The following is a 25434-nucleotide window of genomic DNA, read 5'->3' on the forward strand; positions in this document are numbered from 1 at the left end:
ACAAAGTTACTATTACATGACCCCAGGATGGGGGGGGGGGTCGCAGCCTGAGCCCCACCACACCAGGTGGGTGGAGAGGGGGCCGCAGCCCAAGTCCCGCTGCCCCGGGTTGGGGTGGAGCTTGGGTTTCACCTTTAGCCCTGGGTCACAGCAAGTCTACTGCGGGCCCTGGTGACCCCATTAAAATGAGGTCATGAGCCACTTTGGGGTCCCGACCCACAGTTTGAGAACCACTGGATTAGAAGATGTCCCTATTGTACTTCATGTATTACATTTACCCCTGGTGTATTTCAACTGACCACAGTGGAGTTGCCCCAGGGATGAGTTGTTCCTGCTTTTTTCTTCTTCGTTTAAATATTGTCACTTTTTAAATATATAAAATCAAACTTTCCTAAAAAAATACTGGCTTTTATCATCTTTAACTTTTAAATGGAAGGGGTAAATATGCCCTGGAAACAACAAATCTTCTCATGTAAATTAAATTTTTAAATTAAAATTTATGTTCCACAGAAATGTTGAACTACGTTATTTGATTTTGGTTGAGTAATTAGAGTGATTGTCTCTATGAACAAATATTTGCTTCTTGTTTAATCTAATCTTGCCTTCACCCTGCACTGATTAAATGCATAAACTATAAACCAAAGCCCTGCAGCTTTGCTGATATAATTGTATTCTAAAATATAAGAAATATATAAGTGTAATCTTTTGATTTTATTTACTACTACAAGCCTGATTCTTCCACACTTATTTATCTGGTGTGTTCCCATTGATGTTAGGGAAACATGCTTATATACATTTAGGGAAAATAGACTCCTGATATTACATCTAAGTGAACTTGCAGAATGGACTCTGAAAACAGTATTCAAGCACTTTTGTTTAGGAAAAATAGCTGTTTGAATCCGGTTGGTCATATACCAGGTGACATACCGGTATCTTTTAGACTTTATACTAAATATATTTCTTTCATTGAAAACTAGTCATGTAAGGTTGGATGCTGCCACCAGGTTGCCCATGGAGTAGTAAGTTATTCCACGAGCAGTCCTACTGAAATCAAGACTTCACTGTCCACCTGTATGTTGGCAACTTCAGGACTGAAGTCCATGGTGCTCTGCATGAGCACAATAGTCCGTCCATATTCTGTCAATTGCAGGATCAAAGCCTCTGTCTGTAATTAGTCCTATTGAGTTATGGGAGCTAGTCATGGAATGAGTTACAACTCCATAAGAGAGGTGGTGGCAGAATTGAACCCTACAGGATTGGTGTTTAATACAAGAAGTTTCTTCACTACAAAGTCCAAAAGGTTTGTCACCTTACCTCATATCAGACCAATCAGATTGAGACTTTATTTGCCCTGGACAAAATTTGCTTTGTAATATTCTTGAAAACCATTTTCAGATGTCTTATTTGGAAAGTTCACTTCGATGTAATTTCTCTATTCTCCCTAAATATGTATGTGAATAATTCCACTAACATCACTGGGAATACACATGTATCAAGGGGAACATGTAGACCTTAGTGATAATCCACCAAAATGATTAGTATTGGTGCTTTTCAACAATAATCCACCAGGTAGGCAAATAAATAAACTATAGAACACTGCAAGATTCCGTCCATGTGTCTCACTTGTATTTAGACTGTAGTTACATTGTTTGTATCTGACTTAGACTGTCAGATTAGTATAACAAGGATTCTGTCTTCTTTGGGCTAAAACTTACTTACCTTTTGCTGCATAACATGAATGCAAACTTGTGTATTCATATTTTGGGCATGGATCTGTGCACCATGCCAAAAAAAAAAAAGACTGGAACCAGGATATAGTTTATATTTAGAGCCAAATTCTGCTCTCGGTTATAGCAGTGCAATCCTATTGAAGTTTCTGGGGTTGCATGGTAGGTATGGGCAAAATTTAGCCCTTAGTTAAACAAGGTAACAGGAGAATACAAATATGTATGAGATTTCCAAGACCATTCATTAAACATATTGCTAATTATTAAGACTATTTTTTTATTTAGAACATAAAAGGGAACATACCGTATCACACTGAGAAAAATACAACCGTACTATTAAACATAAAGAGGAAAACAGGAAAAGATTTAGAAAGGTTTATCTTTCTAACAGGATTTATAGAGGTAGCTAGGCATCCTTTTTTATCTAATGTATGAATTGGCTTTACAATGGTACTGATTCAAAAAACAAGCTTTATGTATGTGATCTCTATTAGGAGCTCATTTCCCAGGATTTGGGGAGACTTTAAGCAAAAATGACATCCATTTTTGGTAGGAGGAGAATTATCCAAAAAATATTTAAACTTTTTTTTTAATCACTCTGGTGCTAAATTGGTTGGGATAGAAAATTGAAGTTTGACATAGGAACAGCTGTCTTTTAGAAGAAACACCTTTGAACCAGTACTCTAGTGAAAATTTGCTTTGGTTTGACCAGGTTCTGAGTCTTTGTTATTATACATCCTATATGTGATTCTATTTGTCTGACATACATGGGCTAGGGTATAACACTGAAATATTTGGGATATAAGCACATATTTAAAGTTAAATGCTTTCCTCATTTGAGATGTATGGTGTCAATCCTGTAAGGTGCTCTGTGCAGCTAGGCTTGTTTGCCTGCCCAGAGCTACATCATCTTCAGATTGTAGAAGGAGAGGTATCATATTGTATTGTGCAGTTAACTTAACTTTAACACATGCAACCTTAATTTGCAGTTTCCTGACCCTTGCCTCTCATTTCCTGACATTTAGAAGCTTGACCTTGCAACTTCAGAGTCCTCTTATAATTCTTTTTGGAATAGTAAGTGGTTTTCTCAAAACTAAATCATGCTTTTCTTTTGTTGTCTTGTGTTGGCCCTTTTTGCCTGCTGTAATTTACCATTTTTCTGTCTTCTCAAAGGTCTGATTTGTGGGATCCTTTCAAAACAGGTCTTTAAATGTATCAGCAATGGTGAAAACAAAGACAGGAAAGAAGACTTTCATACAAAAGATGGCACAGTCCTTCTATAAACAGTAGTTTTATTTATTTATTTTATGAAGCTGGGAAGTCCATTTTGGATACGTGGTCTTTCGAGTGTTTGAGAATCCTCGTTGCTTATCAGAAGGGGCTTCCTCATCCCAAAATACAGATGGTCCTTTTTAAGAAATGGATTTCCTCTTATGACGCTCTTTTGCTTATAAGGAGTATAGGTAATGTCCCTCATCCTTTTGAGACTGGAGACAACATTTTCTTTTTCCCTCAGGCTAGCGTATTTATTATTTCAATGTGATGCCATTAATTCCTGATGAAAGTTTGCCAGAAAAGACTCCTGTTGATAGCTCTGTTTGTGCTTGTTAATGTGATTCTCAGAAGGGCTATTGATATCCTAGTGCACTGTAGCCTTTGTCTTCAGGGTTTGATATTTGCTTTTCCTCTACAAGGAACCACTCTTTACTTCTTATCTCTAAATATTTATTTCAATTTTTGATTTATAAATCTCCTTTCAGAATTTATTGAGTATATAGGTTTAGCTTTTCATGTTGCCCTGAATGGTTAGTATCTCCTCTTATTCATTTTCTGGCTCACTTTCTTAAAGAGAAAAGGAAAGGTATGAGCTTTACCATCATTGCTGCCAACCCCACCTATCTGGGACCCTGCGATCCAACATGATGCTATTTGGCCAAATTGACCTGATCCTGAGAGATGTGCTGACCAGACTGGGCTCCAGCTCTGGCTAATCCCAACCACCACCTGGGATGTGAGACTTTGTTCTCATCTCACCCTCATCTCCCTTTGTGTTCTTCCTTTCCCCACCTTATTTCTTCTCTTCCCTGTGCCTCTCCTTTTTCCTTCCATCTAATAAGAGTCATCCAAGACTGTGTATTTTGCACCCGTGCTATTAGTCTGTGAGCAATGAGCCAGTTAAAAGCAGTGCCCTAAACAGCCTGATGCTGGTACTAATTTGCCACATCTCAGATTGGTTAATAAGACCATGAGCCATGCCTGTGTCATTCCAGCAGTGAGATTGAAAGTGAGAATCAACACCAGAAACAGAAACTGTATTTTCTTCTTTGCTGTTTTATTCTTTCCCCTCTTGCTGTTTTAGTTATGAATTAGAGTCGGACTTTAACAACAAGAGCTTCAGCTCATCTCAATTAACTCCTGCTCCCAGTTTTTCCTTCTCATTTGTATTTTTAATAAAATATTTTTTAAAACTGTGTTTGTCTTGGTATTAAGCAGGCTGAGGTATCTGTATAGCAAATCCCAAACCTTATTTAAAGGTGTTGGACAGTGACAGCGTCACGTTGATGCCTTTGACTCTTTGGGCCCAGTAATTCCATCAAAATTAATACAACAGGCCACATATACACCCTTTGCTTCCTGTGCGAGTGGCTGTGGCCCCAACTCACTGGAATGCTAGTGCAAGGTGTTCTCATTTTAGATTTCTGAAAACCTTCAGAACAGCCTTTAATATCAGCATCATGGATTGAACAGTCCTCATCTGGATCACCCAGCACCTCCCTCTTCCCTCTCTCACCATGGTGCAGACCCCCTGTACTTCAAGAAGGACCTTGAGATGGCAGATTGAACAGACTAATTCTTCTTAAAGACAGGCACAGCAGGTGCCTGTTTTACCTGGATGAATCCCACATCCCAAGCAGGTACTCAGTTTCCCTCTCGTTCTGAACTCAAATTCGAAAGATGCAAGACTGAAACTCCATCTCTTAGAACAATTTATGAGAGTGGTATCACCTGCAGAAGACTTGGGCTCCATTGATTAGATACTCTAATGGTCAAACCTGCACTATCCAGTGCTCCATTGAGCTGGCAGATGATGCCCAAGACCTTAGTGGAGAAGTCTACACTGAGTAAATAATCAGCACCAACCATGGCACCAGACCCATCAAGACCATCAACACTGAAGGCAATGCCCCAGATGTCAAAGCACGGCACAGAAAGACGATGCCCAGAACTCAGGGGCAGGAGAAAGAGCACAATGTCCTCTCACATATAGAGATGCAGAAAGGCTTCGGGGGAAGAGGGGATAAATCCTCCAAAACTCATTCGGCACTGAAGCTGAGCAAAAAGGAATAGACTACATGGCAGCAGACTCCATTGGTACCTTGCCCAGTGTATCATACTCCTGTTCAATCACATTCCATTTTCGCATACATTCTAGTGTTAGATACCTGCAGGGCCTTCTTCAGACCTGCCCCCAGGTTAGTGGCCCAACTCCAACCTGGGTCCTCAGTGGGGTCCTCCTTTGGCTCACGGAGCCCCATTTAGAACCTCTGTCAGGTTTTTTATTATACCACCTTACCATCAAGCCAGCCTTCTTAGTTGCCATCACATCAGCACAGAGTCAGCGAGATCCAAGCTGGACTGCTGTACTAGTCACTTTAGAGGGACAAAGTGGTGTTAAGACCACACCCAAAGTACATTTCCAAGCAGTCTCAGAATTCCATCTGAATCAGTGACCTTACCAGTCTTATTCCCGAAACCTCACTCTTCTCCTCCAGAAAAGAAACTTCACAGTCTGGACATCTTCAGAGCTTCACACTCTTACCTAGATAGTACTTAATTCCTTCTCTTTATGGTCATATCAGGTGTATTGAAGGATCACGCAGTCTCTTCCCGGGGACATTCAAAGTGGATTGCATAGTGCATTTCCACCTGTTACCAGTTGGCTAGTGAGTCTTTCTCCCCAAACCTCAAGGCTCTCTCCACTAGAGTACAGGCAGCATCATCAGGCTGCATCATAAATGTGCCAATCTTGGAGATTTGCAAAGCAGCCACGTGGAGTAACCCACTGACCTCTGTTAAAGATTATGCACTTGACATGGCAGCCAGGGCAGATTCCAAGTTTGGAATCTTTGTTTGATTGATCAACTATGACTGCTCAGTCCCACAATCTGGAAGAAGATACTGCTTGCCTGTCATGTACAGTGGGATCCACGCTGACACATACTCAAAGAGAGAATGGTTACTCATTCTACAGTAACTGTGGTTCTTTGAGATGTAGTCAGCATGGATCCCTGGTCTGTCCTCCATTCCTGCTTTTTTGAGGCCTTAGCACCACAGACTTTGAATTGTGAAGAAACTGAAGAAGATTGCAGCTGCCTTGCCCGTTATGCCCTCGCACAAGAACATGGCAAGGCCCCAGTAGATAATGGTACCCAAAAGAATCTGGTTTTGTGCTCACGAGGTGCATGGGCACCTACCATGGGATCCACTGACTACATCATCTTGAAGAACCACAGTTACTGTAAGGTAAGTAATTATCCTTTACCCTTTGTATGGAGCAGATAGACTTTTCTTCTTTCAAATAGAAGGAATTATACTCCTAAATCTTTAGGAAAATGTGTGTCTATGGTAAATTGAATTGCTGTACATGTGTGGAATGCACTTGCTTTTGAAACATAACTGCAGAGAAACATGCTGTTTGCAAAATATTTACTGAATTAGGAATTTAAAACAATGTAACAATAACTATGTGATGTTGATGTTTGGTTTTGTCAGTAAGAGTAGTGCAAGATGCCTCATGCTGGCGTATTTGTATATTTTGTTGATGCCGTTTTCAGTGTTCCTGAGTTATCCTGGAGTGGATTTTTATGTTTAAGATGTACCAGTATAGCAGAGGGAAAGCTTACCCCTAAACAATTCTCAGTCTTCTGGTTTGTGATTTGAATGCTGATGCACAGTGTTAGTAGCATCTGGTGTACCATTTATGGAAAAGAGCAAAAATTATCGGAGAATAGAGAGAGAAAAAAGTTTAAGTAGAGATCATTTTTGTTGTATTGCTGTTTTATGTACACACATGCCAGATGCATAACCTTATAATAAAGCAAGTTAGTGTGATAACAGATTGGTTGTTCAGTATATATTCAGTGACACTTTAAGAAAACGAGCAAGTTAGGGAAATTTACAATAGCATCGCTTTACTCCCTGAAAACATACTTGACAGTTTGCCACAACAGACTGCACTGAGCGTTGTCTTTCTCTGAGTGGTCAAGGTAAGTCGGACTAGTGAGCTTTTGCTTACATCCCACTTGAGCAGGCATGAATGGTTAACAGAACTCAGCATTTTTAAGCCCAACCAGGTTATCTCAAGGCTTCTATTAAGTATCCTAGTCTTGATCTTTCTTCTAGAATGTTCACTGTTGTGGTTTTCCCAGTTTCATTAGATTTCTCTCTTAATGGGAGGCCAAAGAATGCTCAGGGACAAAATCTGTGTGCTCATTTGTGGTGAGGCTGACTCTGTCATGCCAAAAGTGCACAGGTATCACCGAGGTATCAAAACCTCCAAGCCATGCAGCACAACTGCAGCTGGAGAGGAGCAGCCTTTCACCATATAAGATTCTCTAGTCCAGTTCGGCCTGTGTGTGACCTTAAAAATGGAACTCACTTCTAAGACATATTTCTTCCCTCTTCTTTTCTCCCAAACTTATCTTCTCTGATAGCCAGGGCTTTTGTGGCAGTCAAGGGAGTTAGACCTCATCAGCTTTGTCAGGCAGAGTGAAAGTAACCTTAACTCACCTGTCATCCCTTTCTTACTTCTTCATTCAAAACGGATGTACTGATGTCCATCATATTGATAAGGATTGTCTCTTCAAGGAGGTTCCTGACTGGATAGGCATTTTGTCCTTAAAGAGCTTCCAAAGCTATCCCAAAATATCACAAAGATATGAAAACAAAACACTTTTGCACTACCTAAGACAGGACAGTTACCTCATAAATGTTGAGGAAAAAGTCAGATTATTCTGTCCAATATATTCTCTCCCCCTAATATCCTGGCTGATTTCCAATTTGTAGGCTATATAGTGTCAGAATACTTGCGCGTTGCCTTTCAAGATTCCATATACCTGTGGCAATGCTGTACTAACTGTGGCTCGCAGGGCAGTTTATTTGGAGGGGAATTTAACCAAATGCAAACTTACAGCATTTCTAATAGTAGTGGATACCTCTTTAGGGAACTCATCTGCCACGGGCAAGTTCTTTTGGCCCTAAGGAAGCCAAATGATTGGCTAAAATGATCCTCTGGTCTCTTTGGTCATGCCTTCTATGGGCTGAAGCAGAATTTGGACCAACTAATAAATATTGTTGCCCAGCATCCCCTCATGGTGGTGGCGTCGGGATTTGAATCTTTCAAAGGGAATTTCCCTGTCCAATCTCTATTTCATTTCTTGTTCTTTCTTGAAGTGCAAGTCTGAAAGTGCTCAGGAGAAATGGTCTTGCTTTGAGTCCACACAAAAGTTAACAATATGAAACGAAACAAAGCTCCTGTTTGCACCCATAAGAGTTCTGTTAGGCACAGCAATATTAGGACTAGTCTACACTAGAAGCTGCAGCACTTCTAGTGAAGATGCTCTGTGCTCACGGAAGAGAGCTCTACTGTCAGCATAATAAATCCACCTCCACAAGAGCCGCTAGCTATGTCAGCAGGAGAAATGACGTAAATTATACCAAAGTAGGTGGTAGTGTAGAGCTGGCCTTAGTCTAGTCTGACTATTCATTCGTAGTAACTTATCTAAAGAGACAAAAGAGAAACTATTCTCTTCAGATTAAGTTTGTTGTTCCTTTGGATGGAGAAAACCCCTCTTCTCCCTAAAAATAGGAAAAGGGGGTAAGCCTTTTTGGGGATACTGTGAAGAGTCGCTAAGCTTTCCCCAGTGAGTCTACTCTGATTATGGTTCAGATTATTCCAAATAAAAGCGAAATGAATTTATTTCTGTAGCCAATTTGCCTCCCACTAGGGTTTTTTATCTCCCAACCTAAAGGTATATCTTTTTGTAAGTGCTATGGGTTTCCTGGCTGGGAAACCCAACGGGAACCTTAGACAACCAGTGTCAGCTTTTTAAAATTCTGCCGTTTCATTAGTCACTCTTGCCTGTACAAATACAAAACCATGTAGAGAATGATTTTGTCTATTGGAAGAATATGCAAGAAAAATATCTGATGTGCCAGTTCAAACAGTAGGTCTCTAATCTATTGTGTGAAATTCACCCCTGTGCAGAAGGCCAGCACAATGACCTATGCACCATTTATGTCACATTTAAACCCTCAAAATTGGGCGTAAGTGGAATTTAAGTTCTGCACCTGGCTATGTTTCATCTATTGTGCATATTATCGTCCTGCAACCACAGTAAAATGATTCAGTTTGATTTCCTTATCAAGCTTTTATTACCTCACCTAAATGCCAGTTTTATTTATGGGCTAAGGTTTTTTGTTTGTTCATTTTAATATGCTATATACAAACCTGACTATTTGACTAATGCAAGTTCATCTTTATGTATAAAATTCCATCCTCATGAGTGGATCAGAGATGAGGAGTCATGACATTGTTTCTCTTTTACAACTTGGAAAGTGACTTCTCTATAGATTTTTTTTTTCCTGCTCCAAATAAGGATATCTGTTTTCTGAATACCTAGGTCCCAGGGGATCTCGGCAAGGAAGTGTGATCGGACTGAAACTGGGCACCCCAGTTTTGAAGTTTGTCAAAATGCAGGCCATGTTAAATGCAAAAGATATTCCATTCCCTTGAGCAGAGTAAATGATATGCTGCAGACACCTTAGATGCAGACACCAGGCTCATGGATGGTCACATGTATATCCACATCTAAACTGTAACGTTAAAAGTTACAACTGAACAATAAGTAATCCAGAATGCGAAGTCGTTTGTTGACGCTCCCTAAATGACATGTTTTCCAAGATCCTGTGAAATTGCATTGCAGGTTGGGAAACGTAATACTGTTCTCACATTTCTCATGGAAGATTACAGGAAATTGCACCCATGTTTCGCACATCAGGACTCAAAAATTACCAGAGATTTACCCCTGAGCAGGAAAACCTCAATATCCCTTGCATATTAAGTCTTCAACAAGAAGTCAGATAAGGCACTGGAACTGCACATGGTGGGCCAGATTCAGAGGTGATGTAAATGGTAATGTACACTACACATTGTTAAATAGTTATAATTTACTCACTGATGGGGCATGAGGATGGGATTGTAGCAGGGGAAATAGCCAACAGGAAGGTTTAAAACAACACTGAGGGCCCTTTTATCACTTTCTTACACCCTTCTGTTGGTTGCTTTTCCTGGTTTAATGCTTGCTAGTATGTAAATTGCACTTCTATTTATACTGGTTTAGAGATGTATAATTATCACCATTATTTATGTTACCTCTGAATTTGGTGAGGTGTTTCACAGGAAAACTGCTTAATTCCAAATTCTGTTCTGATATGACAGTTTAGCATATGTAGATACACATAAAGTCCTAGACACAGATATGGAATTAACTATGGGTTGAACACTAATCATGTGCCAGGGAATTATCAATATGAAAAGTCCTCCCACAGTCCTCCTAGAACCGGAACCAGAACATCTAGGTCCAGGGGGCAGGCAGAGGATAATTTTAAAAGATATCCACTGGTCTTTTCCTGCATGGCCATCCATAAACAACAAATAGTATGTTCCACACAGGAGGATTTCATCTTAAGTGATTATTATGCCTTCTTTTTATTGTCTCTGTTTTAAAGAGTGCCATTGCAATTGAGTGAATGTTTCAGAAGTTTGTTTTGCTTTGATAATACAGTCATGCTTATTATTGCTTTAGGGATTTTTGTTTTGTTTGTTACTTGTTGATAGGTGCTCATTATTTCATTGTATTCAATCATTTCCAGGTACTGTTTTCCATGGGTTTGTTTGACTGATGGATAATTCTTCATGCTTACACAGTATAGGAGACTGCACAGTTACTGATGTGAGAGGTGGTGGATATCATGCAAGCTGAGCTATTTGCATTAGGGATGGAGTTATGGAAGTGAAAGCATGATTTGATTGCTAATACAAATCGCAGCAACTCTGTAGCAAGTCTGAATGCTCAGTAGTCTCACTTCAGTGTGTCTGGTGCGTAGCCTTCCAGCATGAGTGTATATTTTAATGTGTTGACCAAATGATGAATTATATGCAAAACAGAGGTGAGGAAATCGTATCATATATAAAGCAATTTATATAGGGACTTGCTTGCTAGTCATGCGATAGTTAAATATCTTTCCATTGTTAATGCCTCATTTTAAATGTTTAATTTGACTGTTAGGGTAATATCAAAGCCCAAAAGCAACTATTATTTTATTTTTCCAGTTTTGTAAAATATTTCTTCCGTGTATATTTAAAAAAAATGTATTAGAAGTGAATGTCTTCAGGGTCTCCTTGTGGATAATTTAAAAAGCCTTTGTGTGTTGAATGAAAAATCAATAGGCAAGTTCTCCATGCTGTGGACTTCTGTCTTTTGAGTATTAAGGGGAAAGTGAAGAGTGTTCATATTACTAAAATCAGATAATGCAGTGTATGCACAATCACCATTTTTCAGCAAGAGGTTCCAATAGGATTTTTCTGTTTCATTCTTCCTCTACTGCAGACCTAATGGTTCAGCTGCTTGTTTTCCAGGTAGTGAGACAAATTCAAAAGCAATCCCAGACATCTTTCAAGTCCTTTTCAGCTTGGTTTTATCACTTCCCAAGTTCTATCATTTGTCTCCAACAGTGGCAAGTGAAAAACCATGAATGGTCAACAGAAACATCAGTGCTATTTTCTTTCTTTCATTTATAGCTAATTTCTGAATTGGGGATATAATGAAAACACTGAGTTAAGTATGTATTTTATATAATTTATTTCTACTCAATTGCCAGCATTTTGGTTCAGCTTCAGTTGTGACAATCACAACTGCTTTAAAATTGATTAGACAATTTAAGTTGAAATTTAACTCTGGATGTGGCAGAGAGAGATAAGCTTGTGAATAGGAGCATAAAGCATTAATCTTGTGGTTCTCCAACTGATGTCAGTGAAGCTGGCATTTCGTGTTTATTCTGTGGCTTTGAGCATAAGATTTTAGTCTTTCAAAGTGTGAACAGTACACAAATTAGTAGCTTCCTTGGCTTCTCGTGAAAGAATCAAGAATTCCTTGGACTGTTTAATTATTAAATAACTAAACTCAGACTTTGTGAAAACAGATGTTTCTGAAGTGTCTGGTCTCTAGTTTCAGGGGAAGACATTTCCCATTATGTGACACTGGTGAGCGGGTTCATTTGGTTGTTAGTCTTTTCTTTTGAATTTTCACCCAGAGGACATGTGACAACAGTATTGTTTTCATATTTCCCTGTTGCCGTTCCCAGTGTTGGAGCATCAGGAAAATGCAAAATGAAAGGGGTAGCTTTAAACAGAAGCTGCCTCATTTTAATTTTCAATTTACAGCTCACCATTCCAGCATTATGTAGGTTATTTTCATTTTTGCCTCTAAGTGATGTTTCAGCAAGGAAAGATCAAGTCATCCATAAAGAACTGACAGAGAGGCAAATACGAAAACAGCTGGCTACCAAACCAAAGTGGTAAATTCTTTTTAATTGTGATTTTGGACTACCTCAGAGCAAGTATCTACTGGTTAAATTGCGACTTCTGTTTACCCTAGCGTTTATTTCCTTTTGTTAACCTATCCTTTGAGTGGTTCACTACTAGATTTCAGCATGAATGGGTGGGCATGTATCAGTAACATCCTGAGATGAGAATAAAGGGACAAATTAGATGCTGGATAGAAAAATCACTCAAGAGTGAGTGGCAATGGGAAGCTTTAAATGGAAATTTACAAGTGTGATTGGTCAGTTGCAGAACCTCGCATATTCATAATGCCTATGCTCCAGTTAAGTGTGTAGGCTCCACTTCAGTCCCGCTTAGCTTTTGCATACCCCTCATACTACCCCTCAAGAGGGCTAAATTTCATCGAACGTGTAGAAGCAATTTGGGTGACAATATTGAAAACAACTTCCAAGTTTCCAACGGTGAGGTCTGTTCCTCTTGGAGACTGTTCTGCAGTTTACATAGTTGAAGCCTCGTTGCTTGAGTGATTTAAAACTGGATTGAACAGCATTAGAGAATATATTGTAAGAAGCAACCCTTCACTAAATGGCAGGAAAATAGACAAACTAACGTAAAAGGTCTTTTCCATTTCACTTTCGTCTGCACTGAACCTTATGTCAGTCTTATAAAAGTGAAATAATTATTCTGGGTGCAAAGAACCAAACTAAGGAATATGTCCAGTTAACTAGTCTGGTATAATATATCCAGTTGACAGATAAGTAAAAATAAAAATATTTTGAGGGTGGGGTGGATATTGTAAAAGAAACATTGAAATAATTCTCACAGTGCACAGCTGCAATAAAATGGGAAAACTACCACCTTGTACTAGCAGAGTTTTGAAAAAAGAAGAAAGGTGCCATTCAGATCAACCAGATAAGATCTGATTGATGCCTTGATAGCCTTTTCCTGTTACTAAAGTGTTTTACATATTTAGGGGTGTTTATTCTGGAAGTCTGATCTTAATGAAGAGTGTGAGTCAATAGTGAAACATGAAATATTGTCATGTTCATAAACTGTGTCTCTTCATTTTTTTCCGACGTAGATAATAACATATAAAATATACATTTGCAATTCAGATGGGGGAATGCAGTGCCCTGGGGGAAAGACCAGATCTCCAGAGCCATCATCAGCAAAAGAGCAGGGTGAAATAATTACATGATAAAGTAGAACGTCATGGCTTAGAATATTTTTTTCAGTCTCTCACAAGGCCTCATTGTTTGCAGGAGATGTGTTAATTGTGTTTACAACTGCATGGTTGTTAATTTAGGTATATTAAACTCAATATTGAGTTAAGAAAAGAAATATCAGTTTGCACTACACAAATGTTGACACTGGGAGTAGCATGTCTGCAACTTCAGTAGAAAAGGTATTTTTAGAAAAAAAATGTTATTTTTGGAAAGCAGCCTTTTTTTTCGTAACTGACTTTTGAACCTCAGAGGAGGAAAAATAATCTTTTTTCCCCATGTGTTTCTTTTTTTGGAAACACCTATTTCTACAGTCACATCAATCTAAAACAACTATCAGACTTGGAATTATAAAGGTTCAGCTTTCAGTTTCAATGCTGCACCGGTACAGGTTGTCAAGGCTTCAGCTACTTTTACAATCCTGACAGTCTTTTTCATTTAACTCTTCATATATGGTATTAGTGGCTATCCCTTGTTGAGGGTAGCACTTATTATTTGTTTTTAATATTTTGGTTCCAGCATTTTGATGCCATGTTACATATATAAAATTATTCATTTATCTTAATGTGTGTGTTCGTGTGCGCATTGTCATAAATGAATGCAGTGCTCATGAAAGGTGTTGGACGCACAGATCTGGGGACTGAAGTCTTTCATCCGCAAACACAGCATAGGCAGTGGTGGCACAAGCTTACCCAGACTGCTCTGCCAGTGTGCCTCAACCCTGACCTTGAGGGACAACAAACAGGAGTGAAAGGATAGATTTAGTCACAGTGCCCATTCAATCCTCAGTTTCTCTGCTGTGTCTGACAACTAGTGTCAGTTGTGATGGTGCTTTCTGGTGATGTGGATTCTTCACTAGAAACTGGCTCTGGACCGCTGTCTTATTTCACTTCAGGCACTGAAATGTCATCAGATGGTAATGACTTTAATTCAATAGCAACCTGAACTGGATTGCACTTGAGACCACGTTGCACAGTGGGCATGGGGAGCTCAGCAACTCCCGGGAGGTGTTCAATACCTGGTAAGATCAGGCCTGTAAAGGTGAAAGGTTCTGTATCCTGGTACTAATCCTGGGATGCTACGGAGTTTAAAAATCAACAGTATTTAAACTAATAAGACAAAATTAATTTAAAATAGTTAAGAATTGTATTTACATAGGAGTAAGGGGCATGACAGCAGTATACTTTGGAACATCTTATTATACAGAATATTATAGGTACTGACTTTTGGATCTCCCATTTCCTGTGGTGTGGACTTTATAGGCGAGGTAGTGTAACTTACGATGGAGGTATGTGTTTGCCCATTTTATCAGGAGTTATTTACATGTCAGCTCTGCTGCTGGATTTTCATCATGTGTTGGTGATTACAGACTCATGCCTCTAGGTCACACTGCAGTCACTCACAGAGAAGGTGCAGCGAGGTAAATCTAGCTATGTATCAATCAGAGGCCAGGCTAACCTCCTTGTTCCAATAAGAACAATAACTTAGGTGCACCATTTCTTATTGGAACCCTCCGTGAACTCCTGCCTGAAATACTCCTTGATGTAAAGCCACCCCCTTTGTTGATTTTAGCTCCCTGAAGCCAACCCTGTAAGCCGTGTCGTCAGTCGCCCCTCCCTCCGTCAGAGCAATGGCAGACAATCGTTCCGCGCCTTTTTTCTGTGCGGACGCCTTACCAAGGCAAGCATGGAGGCTGCTCAGCTCACTTTGGCAATTAGGAGCACATTAAACACCACACGCATTATCCAGCAGTATATGTAGCACCAGAACCTGGCAGAGCAATACCGGGCGAGGAGGCGACATCAGCGCGGTCACGTGAGTGATCAGGACATGGACACAGATTTCTCTGAAAGCATGGGCCCTGCCAATGCATGCATCGTGGTGCTAATGGGGCAGGTTCATGCTGTGGAACGCCGATTCTGGGCTCGGGAAACAAGCACAGACTGGTGGGACCGCATAGTGTTGCAGGTCTGGGACGATTCCTAGTGGCTGTGAAACTTTCGCATGCGTAAGGGCACTTTCATGGAACTTTGTGACTTGCTTTCCCCTGCCCTGAAGCGCATGAATACCAAGATGAGAGCAGCCCTCACAGTTGAGATGTGAGTGGCAATAGCCCTGTGGAAGCTTGCAACGCCAGACAGCTACCGGTCAGTTGGGAATCAATTTGGAGTGGGCAAATCTACTGTGGGGGCTGCTGTGACGCAAGTAGCCCACGCAATCAAAGATCTGCTGATATCAAGGGTAGTGACCCTGGGAAATGTGCAGGTCATAGTGGATGGCTTTGCTGCAATGGGATTCCCTAACTGTGGTGGGGCCATAGACGGAACCCTTATCCCTATCTTGGCACAGGAGCACCAAGCTGGCGAGTACATAAACCGCAAGGGGTACTTTTCAATAGTGCTGCAAGCTCTGGTGGATCACAGGGGACATTTCATCAACATCAACGTGGGATGGCCGGGAAAGGTACAGGACGCTCGCATCTTCAGGAACTCTGGTCTGTTTCAAAAGCTGCAGGAAGGGACTTTATTCCCAGACCAGAAAATAACTGTTGGGGATGTTGAAATGCCTATATGTATCCTTGGGGACCCAGCCTACCCCTTAATGCCATGGCTCATGAAGCCGTACACAGGCAGCCTGGACAGTAGTTAGGAGCTGTTCAACTACAGACTGAGCAAGTGCAGAAAGGTGGTAGAATGTGCATTTGGACGTTTAAAGGCGCGCTGGCGCAGTTTACTGACTCGCTTAGACCTCAGCGAAACCAATATTCCCACTGTTATTACTGCTTGCTGTGTGCTCCACAATATCTGTGAGAGTAAGGGGGAGACGTTTATGGCAGGGTGGGAGGTTGAGGCAAATCGTCTGGCTGCTGGTTACGCGCAGCCAGACACCAGGAAGAGCACAGGAGGGCGCGGCACACATCAGAGAAGCTTTGAAAACCAGTTTCATGACTGGCCAGGCTACGGTGTGAAAGTTCTGTTTGTTTCTCCTTGATGAAAACCCCCGCCCCTTGGTTCACTCTACTTCCCTGTAAGCTCACTACCCTCCCCTCCTCCCTTCGATCATTGCTTGCAGAGGCAATAAAGTCATTGTTGCTTCACATTCATGCATTCTTTATTCATTCATCACACAAATAGGGGGATGACTACCAAGGTAGCCCAGGAGGGGTGGTGGAGGAGGGAAGGAGAATGCCACACAGCACTTTAAAAGTTTACAACTTTAAAATTTATTGAATGCCAGCCTTCTTTTTTTTGGGCAATCCTCTGTGGTGGAGTGGCTGGTTGGCCGGTGCCCCCCCCCCACTGCGTTCTTGGGCATCTGGGTGTGGAGGCTATGGAACTTGGGAAGGAGGGCGGTTGGTTACACAGGGGCTGTAGTGGCAGTCTGTGCTCCAGCTGCCTTTGCTGCAGCTCAACCATACACTGGAGCATACTGGTTTGGTTCTCCAGCAGCCTCAGCATTGAATCCTGCCTCCTCTCATCACGCTGCTGTCACATTTGAGCTTCAGCCCTGTCTTCAGCCCGCCACTTACTCTCTTCAGCCCGCCACCTCTCCTCCCGGTCATTTTGTGCTTTCCTGCACTCTGACATTATTTGCCTCCACGCATTTGTCTGTGCTCTGTCAGTGTGGGAGAACAGCATGAGCTCAGAGAACATTTCATCACGAGTGCGTTTTTTTTCTTTCTAATCTTCACTAGCCTCTGGGAAGGAGAAGATCCTGTGATCATTGAAACACATGCAGCTGGTGGAGAAAAAAAAAGGGACAGCGGTATTTAAAAAGACACATTTTATAAAACAGTGGCTACACTCTTTCAGGGTAAACCTTGCTGTTAACATTACATACATAGCACATGTGCTTTCGTTACAAGGTCGCATTTTGCCTCCCCCTACCGCGTGGCTACCCCCTCAATCCTCCCCCTTCCCCGTGGCTAACAGCGGGGAACATTTCTGTTCAGCCACAGGCAAACAGCCCAGCAGGAACGGGCTCCTCTGAGTGTTCCCTGAAGAAAAGCACCCTATTTCAACCAGGTGACCATGAATGATATCTCACTCTCCTGAGAATAACACAGAGAGATAAAGAACGGATGTTGTTTGAACGCCAGCAAACATACACTGCAATGCTTTGTTGTACAATGATTCCCGAGTACGTGTTCCTGGCCTGGAGTGGTAAAGTGTCCTACCATGAAGGACGCAATAAGGCTGCCCTCCCTAGAAACCTTTTGCAAAGGCTTTGGGAGTACATCCAGGAGAGCCGCAAATACCAGGGCAAAGTAATCCTTTCACATGCTTGCTTTTAAACCATATATAGTATTTTAAAAGGTACACTCACCGGAGGTCCCTTCTCCGCCTGCCGGGTCCAGGAGGCAGCCTTGAGTGGGTTCGGGGGGGGTACTGGTCCAGGTCCAGGGTGAGAAACAGTTCCTGCCTGTCGGGAAAAGTGGTTTCTTCGCTTGCTTGCTGTGAGCTATCTACAACCTCATCATCATCATCATCATGTTCTTCGTCCCCAAAATCTGCTTCCGTGTTGCCTCCATCTCCGTTGAAGGAGTCAAACAACATGGCTGGGGTAGTGGTGGCTGAACCCCCTAAAATGGCATGCAGCTCATCATAGAAGCGGCATGTTTGGGGCTCTGACCCGGAGCGGCCATTCGCCTCTCTGGTTTTCTGGTAGGCTTGCCTCAGCTCCTTAAGTTTCACACGGCACTGCTTCGGGTCCCTGTTATGGCCTCTGTCCTTCATGCCCTGGGAGATTTTGACAAAGGTTTTGGCATTTCGAAAACTGGAACGGAGTTCTGATAGCACGGATTCCTCTCCCCATACAGCGATCAGATCCTGTACCTCCCGTTCGGTCCATGCTGGAGTTCTTTTGCGATTCTGGGACTCCATCATGGTCACCTCTGCTGATGAGCATGGTCACCTGCAGCTTGCCACGCTGGCCAAACAGGAAATGAGATTCAAACGTTCGCAGTTCTTTTCCTGTCTACCTGGCCAGTGCATCTGAGTTGAGAGTGCTGTCCAGAGCAGTCACAATGGAGCACTCTGGGATAGCTCCCGGAAGCCAATACCATCGAATTGTGTCCACAGTACCCCAAATTTGACCCGGCAAGGCCGATTTAAGCACTAATCCACTTGTCAGGGGTGGAGTAAGGAAATCGATTTTAAGAGCCCTTTAAGTCGAAATAAAGGGCTTCATCGTGTGGACGGGTGCAGGTTTACATCGATTTAACGCTGCTAAATTCAACCTAAAGTCCTAGTGTAGACCAGGGCTTAGATATTCCAGTGTACCAGGACCCTTCACCCTGTCCCCTACCGCTTAGGCACTTTATAGGCTAGACTTTTCTATTCTTCATTGCATGTGTGTTTATTTGAAGATTACAAAGAAAGCTAAAATATTTTTACTGTGGTTTTAATTCTTAGATCCGCCACATCCCCTAACATTATAACTGTGTGATGATATCAATAATAATATTTGTCAGAGAAACACAGCTAACAAATCAGAGGTTGTCATATTCTATCTTAGATTCTTAAATTCTGCTCATATCACACTTGTATTTTGAATTCCTGATGAACAGCTTAACATTTTACTAATATGAACAATCAGGCCCAAATTTTCAAAAGCCTGTGAACAGGTTTTGTCTGGGACCAACAGTAAATACATAGTACTGATGCATAAGCACAAATATGGGATTTGCACACATAAAACAACCTCTGCTTTACTGCATAAACTTGGTGTGCACTTCTGTAAGTTTAGATCATGGTGTCCAAAGTCATAGAATCATAGAATATCAGGGTTGGAAGGGACCCCAGAAGGTCATCTAGTCCAACCCCCTGCTCAAAGCAGGACCAATCCCCAACTAAATCATCCCAGCCAGGGCTTTGTCAAGCCTGACCTTAAAAACCTCTAAGGAAGGAGATTCTACCACCTCCCTAGGTAACGCATTCCAGTGTTTCACCACCCTCTTAGTGAAAAAGTTTTTCCTAATATCCAATCTAAACCTCCCCCACTGCAACTTGAGACCATTACTCCTCGTTCTGTCATCTGCTACCATTGAGAACAGTCTAGAGCCATCCTCTTTGGAACCCCCTTTCAGGTAGTTGAAAGCAGCTATCAAATCCCCCCTCATTCTTCTCTTCTGCAGGCTAAACAATCCCAGCTCCCTCAGCCTCTCCTCATAACTCATGTGTTCCAGTCCCCTAATCATTTTTGTTGCCCTTCGCTGGACTCTCTCCAATTTATCCACATCCTTCTTGAAGTGTGGGGCCCAAAACTGGACACAGTACTCCAGATGAGGCCTCACCAATGTCGAATAGAGGGGAACGATCACGTCCCTCGATCTGCTCGCTATGCCCCTACTTATACATCCCAAAATGCCATTGGCCTTCTTGGCAACAAGGGCACACTGCTGACTCATATCCAGCTTCTCGTCCACTGTCACCCCTAGGTCCTTTTCCGCAGAACTGCTGCCTAGCCATTCGGTCCCTAGTCTGTAGCTGTGCATTGGGTTCTTCCGTCCTAAGTGCAGGACCCTGCACTTATCCTTATTGAACCTCATCAGATTCCTTTTGGCCCAATCTTCCAATTGGTCTAGGTCCTTCTGTACTTCGTCTAGATGGAAGGGCATCTGGGTCAACTTTCAGTGGCGTTGCTATCAGGTAGCCGGAGCGATGCTCCAGCAGCAGTCGTATTGATGCTGTATGGGACCACAGCTTAAAATGGTCAGGCCATGCCCCTCCCTACCGTCTCCCAAGCACTCGATCCTATGAAACTTTCAGCAAGGGCAAAAACCTTTTGCCCTCCCACTAGCTTCCCCTAATTAGTACCACTGCCTCTAACCCCAGTGCAGTTGTCAGTGGTAATTCCCCCACACTCCTCTTTTCCTCTTCTCTTTGTCTTTCTCCCCATCTTTATCGTCTTGTTTCTTATCCTCTGTCTCTTCCTTCACACCATACTAGCCATGTATCTTCACTGCTTTTTAGCTGTCTGTGCTGTGTCCTTTTCTCTGTTTTTCTCTTGCTCTTTTCTGTTGTTGATTTGCATCCCTCTACAGTCTTATGGAATGTGAGTCTGGCAAAGATCACCTCATCCCTTAACACTTGCTGGCGGCTCCACTGCAGGGAAGCACTCGTTAGGAGTGCAGGGAAATACCTAATTTTAGTTCAGGTGTTGCTTGTGGGGTCAGTGGACAATTTGTTCTCTCTCTCTCTTTCATGTGCATTTGTAGAAGTTAGAAGAAGCTTCCTGATGAAACTGCAGTGGAGTTCAAGTGTACAAACATTACAGATAGAACCAAGGGACGAAGTGAGACTATCACAGTGTCAATATTTGGTGCTTGTTGCAAGTACGACAGTACCAGATTTTATATTTTCATGCCTCTTGTAAATGTTGAAAGCGTTGTTTTATACTTGATGTTTGAGAATCATTGCTAGGACGAATTCCATTTCTAATCATATTTCTTGCATTTGACAGTCAATAACTGCACTGTGAAATTAAGTCATTTCTGGTCCTGTTAACTTTTCACTATTGGCCACCAAATACTTCATATGTCTCTGAGGAACCATATATGTAGTGGCACAACATCTTTGTTATATAATTTACTATGATCCAGATTGTGGAGCCCTTAACTTCATATTGATGAGCATTTACTAATGTGAGTATTTCCACTGACTTCAAGGTGACAGCTCATGTGAGCAGGTGCTTCTCCCCACCCCCACCCCCGAGTATGACTTACAGAATTGGGCCTTAGTGTGCTCCTAAGCTGTGTGTATGTACTTTTGTAAAAGAATGGTTGGAAGGGACCAGTGTTTGCCTGTGTTAAAAGTTGAAACAGTCATAATCTAGTGCATATTTGTCTAATGCAGTCAATGTTTATTTTTACACAGGGAATAAATCACAAGATAGTGGGATCGCAGAGATGGAGGAACTTCCAGTCCCACACAACATCAAAATAAGTAACATCACATGTGATTCTTTCAAGATTTCATGGGACATGGATTCTAAATCCAAGGACCGTATTACTCACTATTTTATTGATCTAAACAAGAAAGAGAACAAGAATTCCAACAAATTTAAACACAAGGTAATTTTTTTTTAAATAGCAAACAGTGGAAATGCATGATCTTAGAATAACTAAATGTAAATGTTGTGACAATCCTCCTGACTGCCCCAGAAAGCCACATGCTGAATTCACTGGAAGGCTGGAATTTTTAATAGAGCTGATTAAAAAAATTCCAACAGAATATTTTTGGAAAAACTTGTTTAAAAGAAATTGAAATGAAACATTTTGATCATGTTAGAACATTCCATGTAATTTGTATTATATTATCATTCAAATTTAAAAGTCAAAGCAACAAAAAACATTTCAGTTTTATAGAAATGAAATGTTTTGAGTCAAAATAATTTTTTGAAAATTTCATTTTGCAGGGATGTTGAAATTCTTTGTTTTCATTCCAATTGAGACCGAAAACAGATTTGAAAACAGAATTTCCTGCAAAACAGAAGTTCTGGTTCCCCTACAGCTCTTATTTTTTGTTACACAGTTTGTGTATTGTGCACCTCTGTGTATCCATGACGTCCAACACAACAGCAGTACGTGTCTTCGTGACACAAGACTCGGTAATTGGAATTAACTTTTTGGAGGGTTTCCAGAGGTCCTTCTTCTCCTCTTAATGCTTGTTCAGAATGACTTAGCACACGTGCTCACACATTTCAGCAGCTCTGACCCGAATACTTACTCTCCATTCTTTCCATTAGTTCTCTATTCGGTGGTACATTGAATTTGTTTGCACTCATGGGGACTGATCCTGTATCCCTCAACTCAAGCAAAACTTCCATTGACTTCACAGTATTTTAAAGTTCCATTAGAAATGTAGTGGGATGGACTGAGATGGAAGTCAAGAGAGGACAACCTTATCAAGGCAGAATCACCTGCTGATTTAAAATGTGTCGGTAGGATCAATAAAAATGAGTGGTATCAGAGCACAAATACCCAATGGGACAAGATCAGAGCATGATATCTTTAACGTTACTCACACCTGTACCACTCAGGGCTTATAAACTAATGAGGTAATCAGGAAATTTCCGGTAACTTATGTTGACCTTTTTACCTGCAAAAGTATTTTTACTGTGACCACAGTTATCTTTACATTTATAACCCTTCTCTCCTCCTTCATTTTTCCTGTCTCCTTTCGTTTTCCATACGCCTTTGGTTTTATGAGGATGGTTGGAAGTAATGTTTTGTGTGTGTTGTGTACCTGAAAACCATCATCGCAATTTTAAAGAGTGAGTTTTAAAACATTATCCAGTCCCTATCCTCAACTGGTGTAAATTGGCATAGCTGCATACACTTCAGTGCAGCTATGCCAATTTGCACCACTGAATGATATGACCCATTTATGGTTGTGGCACCAAATGAATTAGAACAGGGTTTCTTGCTGTTTATCTTGCTTTTGCATTGGCAGCCTTTTTAAGTTAAATTCCCACTTCATGCTGCAAGAAAAAACATACTTTTCTTCTAATAAAATGCTTAGTTAGGTGGATGCTTGACCTCTGGGTATCTCTCTCTTAATTCATATTTTTTTCCTCTAAGCACAAATTAATATAGATGTGTTGATATAAAAGCTGTGACTGTCCAGAAAGGATCAATAGCAAATTAGTGTACCTGTTAACGTCAACATTTAAATCAGTTTAGAAACTGTTTTTAGATACAAGTAATGTAATAAGGATAGGCCATTATTTTGTTTTTGTTTTTCTCAGCAGTTGCCTAGCGCCTCACTGAGGTAAACTACTTGGTCAAAAGGAAGTGAATAACTGCTTTTGTAAAACAGCAGAGTGGTGTTGGTGTCAATTAAAATGATGGGTAAATAGGATCTGTTTTGTGTTGCTGCATGCAACTTGAATCATGTTGATACTAATTTGGTTAGTGAGCGTGTGAAAGCTGGATTTCTTCTGTTCAGATGGATGGAAATAAGTACAGTTACAAGGGTTTTAGTGGAGAATTCTAAAGACCATTATTTTAATAGTTTAATAATAGTACATGTCAAAGGACATTGTGGTTCATTTAATCTGTCTTTAGTGCTAAGAACAGTTTCAAGCCGCCTGCCATATCTACAAATAAGTTTGTTTCAGAAAAGCATGGCACAAGCTTAAGTACTCTGCTAAATAGGAATAGGGGATTACTCAGTGTGTTTTATATGTCGACTCACAACGCCTTCCATATATTATTATTTGTAATAGTTTATACTTATAGCCCCTTTTCACCAGAGTATCTCAAAGCATTTAACCAAGGCGAGTAACTTATTATCCCCATTTTACAGGTGAAGAAGCTCAGGCACAGAGAGGTCTACACTTAAAATTTAGATTGACCTAACTAACATTCACATCCCCTGAGTGGCATAATTAAGATGACCTAATCCCTGGTGTAGATGCAGCTAGGTTGACCGAAGAATTCTTCTGTCAGCCTAGCTGTTGCTGCAGTTTCTGTAGAGTGGGCATGCCCTGAGTGACTTGCTCAGAGTGACAAAGCAATGAGTAGCAGGGCTAGGAACACAACTCAGCTCTCTTGACTGCTCTACCCACTGATCTATCCTGCCTTTCATTGTGAAGAGGAAGATCTTGACTCCCAGAAAGCCATAACAACATATGCAAATAATAGTTTATTTTTTGAATGAAGTTTTGTTCTTGTTGTTTAGATGGTCACGTAGCCCCTGTGTGGCAGAGTCTACTCACCACAATGGTGCCTCCCGCTGGCCGTCACAGAGATTAGCTCTGCCAACCGGTGCGCCCACTCCAGGTGGTGCCTCTCCTGTTGTTTCCTCCACCTGCAGACCCACCTCAGTCCAAGTACCACAGCAGGCTCTTCATGACTCGGCCCCGAGTTGTGTCTCCATCTGGGTTTCCCCCTTCTAGGTATCACTTTCCACCAGTCTAGCTACTGCCCCAGTGGCTCCCTCTTGCTTCCCCCGATCATTGCCAGCAACTACTCTGTCCAAGATGCCACCCTTGCTGTACCCTACTGGGAACACAGTCCTCGCTCCTTAAGCTCCCCACAGCAACTGACATTGCGCTGCCCTGCAGCTCCTTTTGTACTAGTCCACTAGGCCCTCATGGGCAGCTCCGTGCAGCCTCCCTTCAATTGGCTGCTTCCTGTGCAGCCTCCCTAGGCTGCTAGGAGGACTGACCTCCCCTACTCCTTTCTGGGAGGGGCTATGGCAGGCCCTGGAGGCCTACATTAACCCCTTCCACTTAGGTGGGGAGTGAGCATCCCATCACACCCTGTTCTATAGCCCACTGAAGTTAGTCTTTCCGTTGTGTCCAGTGGGCTTTGGATCAGGCAAATAAAGCACATACTTTTGTATTCTTATTTTAATGCAGTGGTGCTGTCCAAAGGAGGGTCACTAACTCTTCCTCATTCATCACTCTTCAAAGGTCCCATCCTCCAGGACCTGGGATAAGACACACCATATCCCGCTATCCAAATGGGGAATGACACCGGCAGAACAATTTTTGTACTCTGTTACTGCAGCTGCTTCAGTATACTTTAACCAACTACACTTTTAAAAGTGAACAGAAATTGTAATGATAGAAAATGAAATCCTTGAAGAATGAAGTCCCCCAGATGATTGCCTGGTTCTTTAACGAGGGGCTATAGCTGTGTTGATGTGTCCACACTATGAACCCAAATGAGCTTGGATGTAGACATCTTGAACTTTGCATAACAGTTACGCGCTGCACCTCTGAAAAATCAGGTCATTTATTTAGATACCTAATGAGTCACCCTTACATAAAAACTTGCCCTCAACTTTTTTGTGTCTGTTTCCCTGTTGGTAAAAATGACATATTATTTATCCCTTAGGAGGATGTTAAG

The 25434-nt window shown here is 41.6% G+C and overlaps 1 protein-coding gene across 5 annotated transcripts in view; it reads left to right on the forward strand.

Annotated features, from left to right (window-relative positions):
* Positions 1 to 25434, forward strand: part of PHYHIPL (phytanoyl-CoA 2-hydroxylase interacting protein like) — a 195559-nt gene that overhangs the window by 155875 nt on the left and 14250 nt on the right. For all 5 annotated transcript variants that reach the window (XM_084633932.1, XM_084633933.1, XM_084633929.1 and 2 more), the window contains one exon: positions 21452 to 21648. In XM_084633932.1, coding sequence (XP_084490058.1) covers positions 21484 to 21648 — 165 coding nt within the window. In that variant the 5' untranslated portion in view covers positions 21452 to 21483. The remainder of the gene's footprint in view (positions 1 to 21451; positions 21649 to 25434) is intronic.

Source organism: Lepidochelys olivacea, assembly GCF_965140295.1.
Source record: "Lepidochelys olivacea isolate rLepOli2 genome assembly, chromosome: 7".
In the NCBI taxonomy this organism is placed as follows: domain Eukaryota; kingdom Metazoa; phylum Chordata; order Testudines; family Cheloniidae; genus Lepidochelys; species Lepidochelys olivacea.